At 34.7% G+C, this 15,622-nt stretch overlaps 1 protein-coding gene across 1 annotated transcript; it reads left to right on the plus strand.

Annotated features, from left to right (window-relative positions):
* The first annotated feature begins 12,230 nt into the window (after positions 1-12,230).
* LOC145628853 (uncharacterized) lies at positions 12,231-14,582 on the plus strand. Its single transcript, XM_081681271.1, has one exon. It carries the CDS (start codon positions 12,449-12,451, stop codon positions 14,357-14,359), a length of 1,911 nt encoding a protein of 636 aa, XP_081537397.1. The 5' UTR covers positions 12,231-12,448; the 3' UTR covers positions 14,360-14,582.
* Positions 14,583-15,622: the final 1,040 nt, after the last annotated feature.

The raw sequence follows: 15,622 nt of genomic DNA on the forward strand, positions 1-15,622 counted from the left end.
AAATAATTTCAATTCAGTAAAAATAAGTTTAGTTTAGTAAAATTAATTTCAGTTCAATAAAAATAATTTCAATTCAGTAAAAATAAGTTCACTTCAATAAAATTCAGTTTTCTGAAAGAAGAATTATAATAGAAAATCAGTAAAAATAATTTCATTTCAGCAAAAATAATTTTAGTTCAGTAAAATTAAGGAAAATTTGACATTTGCTACCAGCGAAAGCACCTTATGTCACATTTGCTACCCGTTTAATTTTTTATTTTACTTTACTACCAATCAAATTCCCTAACTATATATTTCACTACCAGATAGCGATTTATGTTAATGTTGCCGTTAAGTGGGGCCTAATTTATCCATCACCACACCAATTTATTAACCTACACCACACTAACCACTCAACAACACTCCCCTGCCCCCAACTCCTCATGCAAACTCATCACTAACCCTTGCCAACCGCACCTCCAGCATCACCACCATTCACGCCATCACCGACATCACATCAAACTACCGCAAATGCCACCAGCGCATCCACAACATCAAACCACCGCAACTCCCTTGTTCTCTCAAACATCACCAAGCTCATCCCACACTTCAACCCTTCCATGTCAACAACTCTATCCACCACCCAAAAAACCACTTGTTGCTGTCAGCCACCAGCGCTGCTGCCTTGAAATGCCCAAGCCCCACCCACCTGCCGCCCCGAAACCCCTCACTCTCACCTTGCCGCAACCGCAGCTCCTTGTTGTCATCTACCGCGCACCACCAGTCATCACCAAACTCCCCTGCTTCTTCAATCTCACCGCATCCCCACAACAACCACCTGCTGTCACCCTCTCACACACTCCCACCAAAGATACCCCACAATCACCGCCCAAGTCGCAGCTGCTGCCCTAGTAAACCACAGACCTGATCCTGCCGCAACAACCACCATTCGCTGCCCGCAACCAACGCAAGAAAACCACATATTACTGGGCTAACCTAATCAATTCCTCACTATTCCCTGATTTTCTAAGCATTACAACGACGTCGTTTCTTGTTAGAATTCCTATGTCCCCATGAAGGGCATCAACAGGGGAGTGAAACCCAGATCGAATTCCAAGAGAAATCAATATTTGAGAGATTTTCTGGGCAACAAACCCAGATTTTCCAACCCCAGTATAGATGATTGAACCCTTTAAATTGAGTAAAATTTGGGTAACTTTAGGGTTTGTGAGAGATCTAAGTATTGGAAGAAGTAATTTAGGTAACTTTGTTGGGATTTGAACAAATTTAAGAGGGTTGATTCATTTAATTTTGATCGTTCTTCAAGTTTAATGGGATCAAAAAGTGCAGGAAGAGAACCCATTTTTGATAAATTTTTTGATGAAGTAGCGGTGGTTGCGCCGGCGACGGAAAGGGGATGGTCGGTCACTGGCAAGGGAAGGGGTGGCAGTGAGGTTCTGGGGCATAGTTGATGAAGGTTAGATGGTGACAGTGAGGTGGCTTGGGTGGCAGTGGGGTGGCTGAATAGTGATTAGGCCCACAAACGGAAACAGTAATGGTGTAAGGAAATAGGTAGTAATATCTATAATTTTGGGATTTGGGTGGTAGTAAAGTCAAATAAAAAAATTAAACGGGTAGCAAATGTGACACAATGTGTTTTCGCTGGTAGCAAATGTCAAATTTTCCTAAAATTAATTTAAGTTCAGTAAAAATAATTTAAGTTCCTCAAAAATAATTTCAGTTCGGTAAAAATAATTTTAGTTCAGCAAAATTAAGGTGAAGAGAACGAGGCCTAATATTATGAGTGGCTCCACTCCCACTAACTATCTCACTCTTATTTTTTATTTATTTTTTTTTTCATATTTATGTGATGTGAAGACCTTGGATGACTTTTTCTCATGATCAATTTTTTTACTCATACTTTTCCACTATTTGCCAAATAAACCTATATTAAAATACAATATATATATATATATATATATATATATATATATATATATATATATATATATATTGTACTGTAATTAATTAGTGTGTCAATCAAACTAGTGCGATTAATTTAAAACAAATTAGGCCTTTTCTTTTGAGCTTCTGACAGCCAATGCAGAGCATAACAGATTTCAAGCAAGGCATGGTAGAATAGATGTCTACACTCAACAGAGCAGAATAGACCATAGCAACCCAAAAAACATAAGGGTCTTTTCACTTCAGCTTCAATAAGTTCAGTTCTCTTCCTAATTTCCTTCTCTCATAAAATATTCATTTCTGCTCTATTCAGATCAGCTTCAATCAGTTCAGTTTAGTTTAATGTGAACAGACCCTTAGTATTCCTAAAATTCATGCTATATTGTATAAGAGGACAATAATTCAAAAGATGGATAAAATAATTCTTTAGGGTGGTTTTAATTTTGGTTAATTTTTGACAATACAAAAAACGGTTCACTTATATTGTTGTGTCACTCATTTGTGATTTTTGGCTAAAAGATGTCTCATTTGTTTTATCATCTTAACACCCAAAAAAACACAAATGTTTAATTAAAGTCGGTGTACAATAAATTAGTGAATGGCGGAAGTTGTGGAAACCAACAACTGCCAATTATGTGGTCCTGCACGTGCAATCTCATGATTGCGAAAATAAAACTGCCAACAAATTGCACTTTCTCTCTCTTCCTCATTCATTCACTCACCAGCTTCTTTCTCTCTCCTCGTTTTTACTCTGAATTGGCGATATCTCTCTCTAAAACTTCCGATTTCGAGCGTTTTCTCTCTCCTCCATTGTTGATTTTCGAGCTTTTTCTTTCTTCTCTTTCACTGGTGAAGTTGTTATTTGCTTAATTCAGGTTCGTTTACTTATTTTTTTGAGATTTTTGTTAGTTTAAGTTGTTTTGATTCTTCGATTTTTAGGTTTTTTTATTTTGATTTTGTTTTCGATTTTCGTAGTGTTTGATTCTGCAATGGTGAAGAAGAAGATTACAAAGAAGGTTGTAGATGCTGAAGAAGGTGTGTTTACTTAAATTTTTCAATTGAATTTTCGCTTATATATGTCGAATTAGTAGTGCATGTTATTTTTTATAGTTTTCAGTTGATTTTTTTATGCATATTATGATAATTGAATTTGAATTTTGAAGTTATTATGTTTAATTTTGCTTTATTTTATTGTTCATTGTATAGAATTGGTTCAAAATTTTGCTTATTATTCTTCAAATTTTGTATGTTAGGTTTTAGTCAGAGAATGCTAATTAAACTGATTATTGGTTTAGGTTTTATGTTTTAGTTAGATTATGTGTATAGTAGGCATTTTTCCATTGTGTTTGTGCATCTGTGTTTGATTAACATGCATATGTGCATTGCTCATTGTGTTTGAGTAATAGACATATGTGTCATTTATATGCTTTGACAATGTTCACTTTATGATGTTAAAAGGGTGACTTTATCTGTTAAAAGAGTCACTGTATGTTGTTAAATGAGTAACTTTTTCAGTTAAAAGGGTCACTTTTTGCACATAAAAGGGTCACTTTATTCATATAAAAGGGTCACTTTATGCATATAAAAGGTCACTTTATGCTGTTAAAAGAGTCACTTTATGTTGTTAAAAGGGTCACTTTATGCATATAAAAGGGTCACTTTATACTGTTAAAAGGGTCACTTTGTGCTGTAAAAGGGTCACTTTGTGCTGTTAAAAGGGTTACTTTGTGCTGTTAAAAGGGTCACTTTATGCATTTAAAAGTGTCATTTATGCACATTATTCTATATTTTTCCATGAGTAGTTTCTGAATTTGTAATTATTTCACTTTAATAATTAAATACAGTTGGTTCAATAGGTGGTTATCGTTATAAAATGCCTACAAAAGGAAAAGGAAATCCTAAAGAGCCTGCTAAGGCTAAACCGGTACCAAAAAAGACCCAGATAGCTCCTGAGAAGAGCAAAGCAGTACCTAAAAAGGCTGTGAAAATTCCTAAGAAGGGCTTAATTATTTCTAAGAGTGACAAACCAGAGTCTGAGAAGGCCAAAATAGTTCCTAAGAAGGCCAAAATTATACCTAAGAAAGCTAATATAGTGGAAGATTCTCATTATGAAATGCTTTCTGATTCTGATTCTGAATCTTTTGTGTAAGTATACATATTTTTTTATTAAATTTTTAATTATATTTTGTTTTTATTTTATATTGTTTTAGTTACATTTTCTTTCTTTTTTTTTCTATTTAGGGAGCAAAGAAGCTTGATTGCAAGATGTAGACCCTATTCATTGGAAATTTTGCTGCAGAACTTTAGTCCTGAGCAAAAACAGGTTGTTGAAGAAATTGGTTTTGGAGGTTTATTACATCTTAAATTGAAAACTCTTAATCGTCAAATGCTACCTTGGCTTGTTGAAAACTTCAATGCTGGTAACTGCATGTTTACCATCGCTACTGGTAAAGAATTTGTTGTTACTAGAAATGATATATGCGATGTGTTTTGCTTGCCTTTGAGTGATATTTGCGTTCCTGAACTTAATAAGAATTCTGAAGATGAAAGTGTAGATAAACGTATCATTCAGGCATGGAGATCTGATTATGGTCTATCTGGTAAGCAACCTCTTCATTTGTCGAAATTGAAGTCTAGGATGGTTGATTTGATTGATGGAGGGGAAGAATTTAAGAGGTGTTTTGTTCTTCAAGCAATGTCTAGCTTTTTAGCTCCTACTACTAATAGGACTGTTTCATTGAAGTTGCTGAAAGCTGTTGAAAAAGTTGATGAAATTAAAACTTTCGATTGGTGTTCATATGTTTTGAAAAAGTTAAAGAAGGTTGTTCAGAAGTATAAGGATGATGAAAATGCTCAAAATGTTAGTGGTTGTTTGTTGGCTTTGCAAATTATGTATTTTCATCGTCTAAATTTTCAAGGTGAAAAGGAAAGTAGTACTCTTCCTTTGATTCAACATTGGACAGATGTAAAGATTAAGAAGCGGATTAAGTTAGAGATCAAAGCTGATGGTTATGGGCAGGGACCGTTGGATACTTTTACATATCCTGTGTCACAGCTTAATTTTAGGGAAACTGTTTTTAAGCCAGCTCCTACTTTGGGTTATGATAAGGGTGCTTCTACAAGTGGTACCACTGGTCGCATTGTTGCATTTGAGCTTCCAGAAGGTATTATGACTAATGAACAAATTAAAAAAATTTCAACTGATGTAAGTGTTCTATTTTCTTATATGTTTAGTTATTATTGCTTTTTGTGTACAAAAGTTATCCATTTTGTATACAAAAGTTACCCTTTTTGTGTACAAAAGTTACCTTTTTGTGTACCAAAGTTACCCTTTTTGTGTACCAAAGTTACCCTTTATTTGCACCAAAGTTACCCTTTATATGCATTAAAGTTATCTTAAATATTAAGTTAAAAGGGTTACTTTATTCATACAAAAGGGTAACTTTTTTCATTTAAAAGGGTCACTTTATGCATTTAAAAGGGTCACTTTTAGCATATATTTAGATTTCCTACTTATTTTATTATTTTTATTTGTAACATTTTTTTTTTCTTTGTTCATATGTTTGTAGGTTGTTCATGAAACGTTTCTTTTGTTTAAAAGAAATATGGATGTTTTATTATTTGTTCAGTCAACTGGTTTTAATTTCAAACCTTGAATCATCTGATTACTTCTCGCAGAAGTGTTTCATTATCTTCTGATGATTCTGTTTCAGTTTCTCAACTGAACTGCTACTCTCTAATCCTCATTATCTGAAGATTTTAGATGGTTTAATTGATGAGTGTAATAAAATGAAGTCTGTACATGATTTGTTTCGCGGTTTTTATGAACCTACATAAGGTAACAAAGATGTTGTTCCTGAAAAAGAACCTGCACAAGGTTTCAATGAAAATATTCCTAAGGATGATGACAATGGTCATGGAAAAATAGTTAATGAAGGCCTTAATGGTTCTGGACCTTCTGCTATCATTCCTGGTCCTACTGAAAATATTCCTGTCGGGCATATTGATCAAAATGAACCTCCTCGACGTATCTTCAGAGCAAATAAATCTCTATGCTCTCTGGACTGTGGACCAGTAGGTGTGCAGGTGCCTTTTGTAACTCTGTTTGTAAAGAGCAATGCTCGAATTTTCAAGAATTTGCCTCAGTTACATTTGGAAATTCTCGATTATTGTTTGCTGAAGGATGTTTCAATGGATAGGAAGTTAAGTGTCCTTTTTCATTATAATTATTTTTTTATCTGTTTTTTTTTTCTTATATTTTTTTGTTTTTTTTTTTTTATTTTTTATGCTGAACTTATTTTTTATTGTTTCAGTGAGAGCCTTGTTACTTTTGGAATGAACTTTTTAATTCCAAGAGAAGACATGGTGTCCCTTGTTGCTCCACTCAGGATTCGATGGTGCGTTATTGATTGCTTCTGTCTGTATTTGAATGAGAAAGCATGTTTTCAGGCTAATGGTCCTCGAAAATTCTTCTTCGGTGTTAGGTAGAGTGTAAGTTATTTCATTCTTTTTTTTTTATATCTTAACACATTTACTTTATATATATATTATTGAGATCTTATACTTTAATAGTTTGCATTCTTGCATGTTTTTGACAATATTGGCAAAGGTAACATATCTAGTGCTGTTAAGGATTTGCACGACCTATGGGAAGGTTGGGTTAGCTATGAGAATCCAGAATGTGATATAATGGATGCTGATCTGGTTTATTTATTCTAAACTTAATGTAATAAATTTTAAAGAGTTCTCTTTATGGTATGCTCTGTTTAAATCTCTTTTAATTTTGCTCTTTCATATCTACTTTCCTGTTCTTATTGAGAATCACTACATTTTGTATGTTATTGATCATACAAAAGAGTTGGTATATTATCTTGACAACATTATCTGGACTGATTCTGCTCTTGTTTATACAAAAGAATTGTGTTCAAAGATGGTATGTTTGTGTTTGTTTTTTTGTTATATTACTGTTGATTCATTGTTTCCATTTTAACTTTTTTGATTTTAATGTATTCTAAACTTTTATATTTTATGTCAGTGTGTTCAAATGGGTGTTTTTCTTGGCAAAAGAAATCATCCAAAGAGTTCTCATCTACCTTCTTATGGTTTTGAAGTTGTTGAGTTGGAATGGAGAAAAGAAAAAGTTGACAATTTGGACTGTGGGGTCTTTGTCATGTATCACATGCTCCATTTTGTTGGCGAATCGTTCAAATTAAATGAACTCAAAACAGTAATTATCTATATAGTTTCTGTAGTTTTTTCCTTTCTAATGCTTTTATTAATTACATATTGATATTTCTTTTTTTTTTGCTGTTTTGAGATTAATGGAAGGAAATTTTTACGAGGAGAGATCTGTACCACACTGGTGATGTGTGATTTGAATGAATCTAGGAACGATGTGTTGTCAGAATTACACAAGTTCAATGAGAAGAAGAAAGATTCTGCTTATGTCAATGGAATTGAAGAAAGATTAAAGGTTGCAATTGCTACGAAGAAGAAGAGAGAAACAGAAGAAAGAAAAATGGCAGCAGAAGCAGAAGCAAAGGCAGAGGGAGAAGAGGAAAAGACCAAAGGAAAAAGGGCAAAAAAAGCAGGCAAAAAAGTTTACTCCTTCTAAATAGTGAAATAATTGATAGTTGTTAGCTGATTAGGTCAGGGTTTTTTTTTTAACAATGAAAAAACTTAATGTATATGCATACATTAAGTTTAATGATGTAATTAAACTTAGTTTAAAGTCTTTAGTTGTTTTTGGAATACTGATGTATGTGAATACATAAAGTAATTAAAAGGTTTATTTTTATGTTTTTTATGGGGTAACTTTTATGCAGAAAAGGGTAACTTTTATTTATAGAAAGGGTAACGTTTAAGCAAGAAAAAGGTAGATTTTATTGTTAGAAATGGTAACTTTAGCTATGAAAAGGGTCACTTTTATGTAGAAAAAGGTTCACTTCTATTCATGAAAAGGTTCACTTTTATGTAAATGGTTTATTATGTGAAAAAGGTCACTTTTTTCTGTAAATTAAAAGGGTCAGGGGTTTTTTTTCTGTTTTTTATGAGGTAACTTTTATGCAGAAAAAGGGTAGCTTTTATTTATAGAAAGGGTAACTTTTAAACAAGAAAAATGTAGACTTTATTTTTAGAAGGGTAATTCTAGCTATGAAAAGGGTCACTTTTATTTAGAAAAAGGTTCACTTTTATTCATGAAAAGAATTACTTTTATGTAAATGGTTTATTATGTGAAAAGGGTCACTTTTTTCAATAAATTAAAGGTTCACTTTTTTCTGTTAAAAGGGTCACTTTTTGCTTCAAAAAGGTTCATTTCTTTTGTTAAAAGGGTCACTCTTAATTTAAACGTTTAACTAAATAAAGATATGCTAATAATAGTGTCAATCACATATTCATTAAACTAGTCACATAGTAAAAAAAATATATATAGTTTTAGAATACAAATTACATTAATTTTTTTTAAAAAAATGATCTAAAAAAGTTCCTAAAAAAGTCTCAAATTAGGTGTTTTAAATCCAAATTCTGAATGTGGAGGTGGCAGTGCTGGTTTTCTTTTTCTCTTGCTTTTTTCAAGACCTCCTTTTGCTCTCTTGCTTCTACCTTTTGTTACAGCCCTTTGTGGATCAAGTATTGTTGGTACACTTGTGCTTGTACTCGATGCCGAAGAAACATCATCATTGTTGTTATTGTTGTCTGCCACATCAGGAACATTAGAAGCAGCTTCTGCACTTTCTCTCTGGGCAGCACTAGCAAGTAAGTCATCCACCATTTTAAGACTGTTTCTGAAACTTTCTTCCATAAATTCTCTTGTTTCTTCATTTTCTTGACTCTTTAAGATTAGATTGTAGTATTTCCTTATCATTGTTTGTCTCCATGGAATATATTGATGTGTAGGATCCTGATTCTTCAACCTATCCCATGTCTCTGTTTTTGCAAACTTAGTCCATCTTTTTGAAACATACTTGTCTGGTATTCTTGTTACTGAATGCAAGTGTAGAATTCTGCCCCAATGATAACATAACCATCCAGATGCTTCAAAATTTTTGCAAGTACACCATACATTCCGGCTCTCATGTATATAGTTTACTTGATGTGCAGACCATGGCTTGTCTTCCAGGGCTACCTGATAGAGTAGACATTCTTCATTTCTTCCAATCATTTGAACAGTTGTTGCCATAGAATATCCAAACTCCTCTTCAAAATCTCTAAAGAGTGACAAAGTGAAAACCTGTTCACCAAAATCGTTTAGCTACATTTAAACTGGTATAATTTATGTGTAAATTATGTACTTATCAGTTAACTTTTTACCTGAGCAGCATGTTTTAGCATTCCAGATAGTGGCAATGAAGTGAATGCTATTGACTTGCTACAGGTAAACTCATCATATTTCTCTGTGCTTCTCCAACGATTGATTGTTTTCTTAAATATGGTATAAAATTCTGTCAAGGTAGTTGCTTTACTTGCTCTGAATCCTATTGCATGATTAGTGCTTTCACTCCTTTGTGACGATAAGATTCCTACTGAAAAGAAATCTCTACTAAGGGCAGGACACCATTTCTCTTTCAACTCGTACACTCTTTGGTACCAAGAGTGTGCTGTCAACTCATATTTATGCATCATTGCTTGCCATTTTGCTTCAAATTCTTGTTCTGTCACACACATCTTTAAACACTGGTTGAATGCATACTTGAATTCTTTGTCTTTTTTAAGAGCTCCAAATCTGGTTATAGCATTTTGTTCCAAATGCCAGATACAAAGTCTATGCCTTGTATTAGGAAGCACCTACATTGAAAATAAAGGGGTCACTTTATGCTGTTAAAAGGGTCACTTTATGCTGTTAAAAGGGTAACTTTATGCATTTAAAAGGGTAACTTTATGGGAAAAGGAAAACATTATTGTCAGAATTAAAAATCTGTAAAATGTAAATATAAATCTTTTACCTGCTCAATTGCATTTGCCATTGCTTGGTCCTGATCAGTGAATATTGAAGTTGGTTTTTTATTCTCCATAGCTTTTAAGAATGTTTCTAGTATCCAAACGAATGAATCTGTTTTTTCATCCCCAATAAAAGCACATGCAAACATACAATTATGCCAGTGATTATTTATTCCAACAAATGGAGCACATATAAGATTATATCTGTTGGTTCTGTATGTTGTATCAAAGACAAGCACATCTCCATATATCCTATAGTCTTCTAGCATCATTGAATCTCTCCAAAAGATATTGGAAATTCTTCCATCCTTGCCAAACTTAACTCTAAAAAAGAAGTTTGGATCCTTTGATTGTTCTTGATTTAAAATGTTCACTAAAGTTTGAGCATCTCCAGCCTCAATTTGTTCCATTCTTAACCTTGAGCAAAAATTCAGATGATCTACAACACTATGACCTATATTCTGTTCTCCTCCAGCCTCTGTAGCCATGTAATTGTAAGTGTCCATTGTAGTTAGACCTGAAGATTTCATTGTTTTTATTGCTTCAGCTTTTTCTTCTGTCATTTTTCTTTCAGAACGATGCAAATAATGCCACTGTGACCTTGTTAGCTCATGGTTATGCTGAATAACATGAGCCACTACCTCAAACTTTCCTTATTTATTCACTTTTGCTCTTATTCATGCCTTGCAATTTGATCTTGTAATGGATACTTGTCTTGGCTTTCTTGTTTTCACATTCACATCCTCTTCATTAACCATTTCAACTAACTTTGTTTTCTTGAAACCTGAATTTCTCTTTCCTTCAGCAGACACATAATTTTTCTCAGTTACTATTTTTGTGTGTGTCTGGTATCTAGTTGTATGTTTTCGTATTGAAAACCCCAGTATAGCATCATGTTTTTCATACAATTCCAAAATTTCTTCAAAAGTTTCTCTTACCACACCAAAAAATGAACCTCTAAGATCTAAACCAGAAGCATGAATTGGATTTGTATCTGTTATTTAATACAAATATATCAGATTATAATCAAAGGCAGCATATAATTCAATTTAGAGAAAACAAAATGGTAACATTTGTTCGAAAATAGGGTCACTTTTATGCATGAAAAGAGTGACTTTATTCTGTTAAAAGAGTCACTGTATGTTGTTACATGAGTAACTTTTTCAGTTAAAAGGGTCACTTTATGCATAAAAAAAGGGTCACTTTATGCATATAAAAGGGTCACTTTATGCTGTTAAAAGGGTCACTTTATGTTGTTAAAAGGATTACTTTATGAATATAAAAGGGTCACTTTATGCTGTTAAAAAGGTCTCTTTGTGATGTTAAAAGGGTCACTTTGAGATGTTAAAAGGATCACTTTGTTTTGTTAAAAGGGTAACTTTGTACTGCTAAAAGGGTAACTTTTTGCTACAATCTGAAATGTTTATAGAAATTACCTTCAGTTGCATTTGATTTGGTTGTTTGTTCTGAATTTGAATCAATTGATTTGCCAGGAACCACTTGATATTCTACATTATCAATTCGTTCTTCTGCATTCTCAATTGGTTCTTCTGCTTTCTCAATTGCTTCTTCTGCAATCTCAATTACTTCTTCTGCATTCTCAATTGCTTCTTCTGCGTTCTCAATTGCTTCTTCTGCATCGTCTACATTGTTTATATTGTTGAGTATTGGTACGAATTCATCTCCAAAACTCTTTGTTTCTTCCTCTTCTATAATCGATCGATTTAAATCGATTTCAAATTCAGTTTCAATTTGCCTCTGTTTTTGTAGCAATTCGTGGATGAGATTGCTACAATTTGTGGTATCGAAAGTCGAATTTTCCATTGATGATCGAATTCTCCAATATTTGCGTTTATCGAATTCCTCAATTTGTAAGTTTTCTCACTTTCTCTACTTTAATTGATGATCGAAATTTTTAATTTGTGCGTTTTTCACCTTTTTTCTTCTCAATTGATGATCGATTTCTACAATTTTTGCGTTTTCTCACTTTCTCTCTCCTCAGTTCATGATTAAGAGCTGCGTTTTCTCACTTTCTCTCTCCTCCATTGTTGTCTGCGTTTTTTTGATTTTGAGATATTAAATTTCGCGATTTTTTTTGGCACGTGCACAATGTCCGATGTACAGTAAAAATACTGTACACCGGGTGCATGCAAAATGGATTAAAAAAAATGTAAAAAAAAAAAGCCAAACGAAGAGGCCATCACGTGGAAAACACGTGGCATGAAACAAGGCCTTGTTTCCGGCATTCCTTTGATTCTCTGTAACACCCAAAAAAATCAAAATGTCCCTCGAAAACTGCACTTCATTTTGAATTTGAAATGCATCGAATCCATCCAATTCCACCAAACTTCAAAAATCAAAAACCCTACTCCACCCTTTAAACCCCTCTTTTTCTCTCTCCTCCTACTCTCTCTCACTCTTTTTCAAAAAAATTCCCAATTTTATTTATCTCCTCTTTTTATCAGCCGTTCAAATAAACCCTAGAAATTCCCAATCACCTCACATTTTCAATCTTCTTCACCCCACCATTAAACAAGACCCTTATTTGATTCAGACCCACTTTACTATGGCCAAAAAGAAACCTACCCATCAAACTCAAACCCCACAAAATCCCACAAAAATGGAGGAAAACAACCATCAAACTACCGCCGCCATTGATGACCCTTCTGCAAATGACAAGGATAAGCTCAAAAGCTTGCATTCTTTGAATGCAATGCTTCTTAAGGAGACTGTTGAGAAGCGGCAGGAGATTAAATCGCTTGACTCGGAGTTGACTCGGTGTAAATCGGAGGTTGAAGCGTTGAAGGCTGAGTTGACTCGGGTGAAGGATGAAGGAGCTGAAGCTGAGATCGTGAAGGAGGTTGTGTCTGTTTTCATGGAGTCGGAGATGGTGGGGTTGTTGAGGAGAGAGAAAGAAGGGGTTGAGAAGAGGTTGGAGGAAGTGGAGAGAGAAATGGGGGTTGTTGTGAAGGAGAGAGAAGAGATGGAGAAGGCAAAGTTTGATGGTGATTATGAGATTGGATTGATGAAGAAATTGGAAAATGATCTTAGGAATGAGATTAGGAGAGAGAAAGAGGGTGTAAATCAAGCGATTCGAGAGCGAAATGAGTTGAATCATGAGTTGGGTGTTCGAGCTGAGGAGATTAATGGATTGAAGGAGAAGATTGGTGTGGCGGAATCGAAAGAGAGGAGTGTTGTTAAGGAGTTGGAAGGGTTGAAGGTGAAGTATGAGGTTTCGGCGAAGGCGGTGAAGGAGAAGGAGGAGGAAGTTGAGAGGATGAGGAGTGAATTGAGTTTGATGGAGAGGAATTGTGAGGGTTTGAAGGGAGAAATCGAGGGTTTGAGTGGCGAGAAGGAGGCGGTTTCGAGGGCGAATGATGAGTTGTGTGACGAGAGGAGGAAGAACAATGCGAGAATCAGTGAATTGGAGAAGGAAATTGAGCAATTGAACGGTGTTGTTTTGAGTGTTAGGGAGGATGAGGAGAAATGGCGGGAGAAGTTTTTCGAATTGGAGAAGAGTAATGCTGGGACAGTGGCAGAATTGGAGGATGTTAAGAAGGGGTTGAGTGATTTGCTGGAGGAGAAGAATGATAAGCAGAGGGAGATTGAGAGGTTGAAGGGTGAGAAATCGAGTGTTGAAGCGAGGTTGGGAGAGGTAGAAAAGGAGCTTGAGAGTGCAAATCAAGTTAGGGAAGAACTTGTTGAATTGAAGAGTAAGTTCAAGGTGGTGAACAGTGTAGTTTGTGAGTTGAAGAAGGAGTTGTTGCAGGCTCAAGGAGAGTTGTCATTGGTGAAAGAATCGAATTCGAATAATGTCGAATTGAACAAGAAATTAGCCTCTGAGATTAGTGATCACAAGAGTGAATTAACCCGAGTTACTAAGGAAAGGGATGAGGTTAAGAAGGCCTTAGATGAGGAGAAGAAGAATGGGGTGACTTTAGAGGTTAAGGTATCGGAAATTTCGAAAAAGTTGGAGGATATGATTGAGGATTTAAGGACTGCTAGTGATACCCTTGTAGGAGAAAAGAAAGAGATTGAGAGCAAGTATAACAAACTGAAGAAAGATAAGGAGTTGATTGAGAAGGATTTTGCTACACACAAGGGGATAGTCAATGAGTTAGAGGATACAATGAAGGCGAAAACTGAGATGTTCGAGTTGGTTGTGTCTATGGTGCGAAACACTGTCAATCAACTGTCTATGGAAAACGAGAAGAGAGGTGATGATGCAGGGAACAAGGCGGCGAATGAGAGGAGCATCAGTGGTGAATTGAAACCGATTTTGTCGGAATTGGAGGCGATGAGGTCGGTTTTCAAGAAGAGGGATGAGAAGGTAGGAGAGGTGCAACAAAAAATGGAGAGTTTGCAATACTCTTTGTTGGAGGAAAGGAAGAAGAAAAGCTTCTGGACTTTGGTTTCTTCTGCAACAACAATTTTGGCTGCTGTTGTTTCATTTGCTTATGCTTCAAGGGTTCGTTGATTGGTGAATAGTGAAAATCCTTTTTGCTAAAAAAAAAACTTTAGAATGACAAAAATAGTTGACATTTGAAAACTAGGATGTTTTCTTCTTCTATGAAAGAATGACTGTTTAATTTTGTTTTACTTACTACTACTAGTATGTTTTTGATGAAAAGTAAATTTTGCAATGCAATAATAATGAAAGATTATGATGGTAATGCATTAATGCATGCATCTTGTATTCTTGTTTGGTGCAATTAAATTCCATCCGTGTTATCGTTTAGGTGTACTCGGAAACATAATGGAACGGGCATAGTCGTATTCGCATTGACAACGACAAAGGAACAAATGGTACGGAATTATAATAGCTGTTTTCAATTTGAGAAACGGAGATATATTGTCCTATGAATAAATCCAAAGTCCAACCACCAACAATGATGAAATTATTAAGGGGAGTGTAGGGTGTTGTATACTACTATTACAAGGTTTAGAAGTGTATAACGTGGAGTCCAAAATCTCAACTAAGTAAAGAATCAATCAATGTAACTTGTTTGGCAATTTGCTTTACTATGCCAAAAAAATCCAACTACAATCAAATCATATTCTCTATGTTTAAAAGCACACTTTCAAATTGCATGCTTTCATAGACCACACAATTTTACTATTCAGTTTTCAGGCCCTCCCTCCCTCATTCAGGAAAAAAGGAAGAAAAAAGTGAGTGTGACAAATGTTGATCACATCAAATTGATGATGATTTAAGTAAGAATAATTGCCTCTGTCTTTCCAATCATTTCAATTAGACTCATTAGAAGTTCCAAAACAATCGAATTGAAACCATGAGCTAATGGTTAGCTAATACTCAGTACGGAGAACTCCGTACTGAGTAGTGTCTATTACGGGGATTTTTTGATCTGATGGGTGTGAGAGTTTGATGCTGTTCGAGGAATCGGTAACTATTTAAAGGGATGCAAAGCAGTTGGTTTTAATTACAGTGAATTACAGCTTTAGAGGTCTGCTGGTGTACAAATATCGCCTCAACTGTGTGCTTGCACTCTTGCAGGGGTAGCATTTAGGCACACTGCAAATCAAAAGAAGATGAAAAAAGAACAGAGAAGATACACGGACCAAATTGACAGAAAAGAATTAATGAAGTAGACTAGTAGAATCTAGTAAAACATTCAAAAACTCTCTTAAGAAACTTCACCAGATCTAACAGAAGTGAAATCCCCTATGATACTTCAAAACTCGCCTGCACCTCTGCCCTTACGCCTTGTGTTAGGGAAGG

The sequence above is a fragment of the Chenopodium album genome, chromosome 4, assembly GCF_948465745.1.
Source record: "Chenopodium album chromosome 4, dcCheAlbu1.1, whole genome shotgun sequence".
NCBI classification, from domain to species: Eukaryota; Viridiplantae; Streptophyta; class Magnoliopsida; order Caryophyllales; family Amaranthaceae; genus Chenopodium; species Chenopodium album.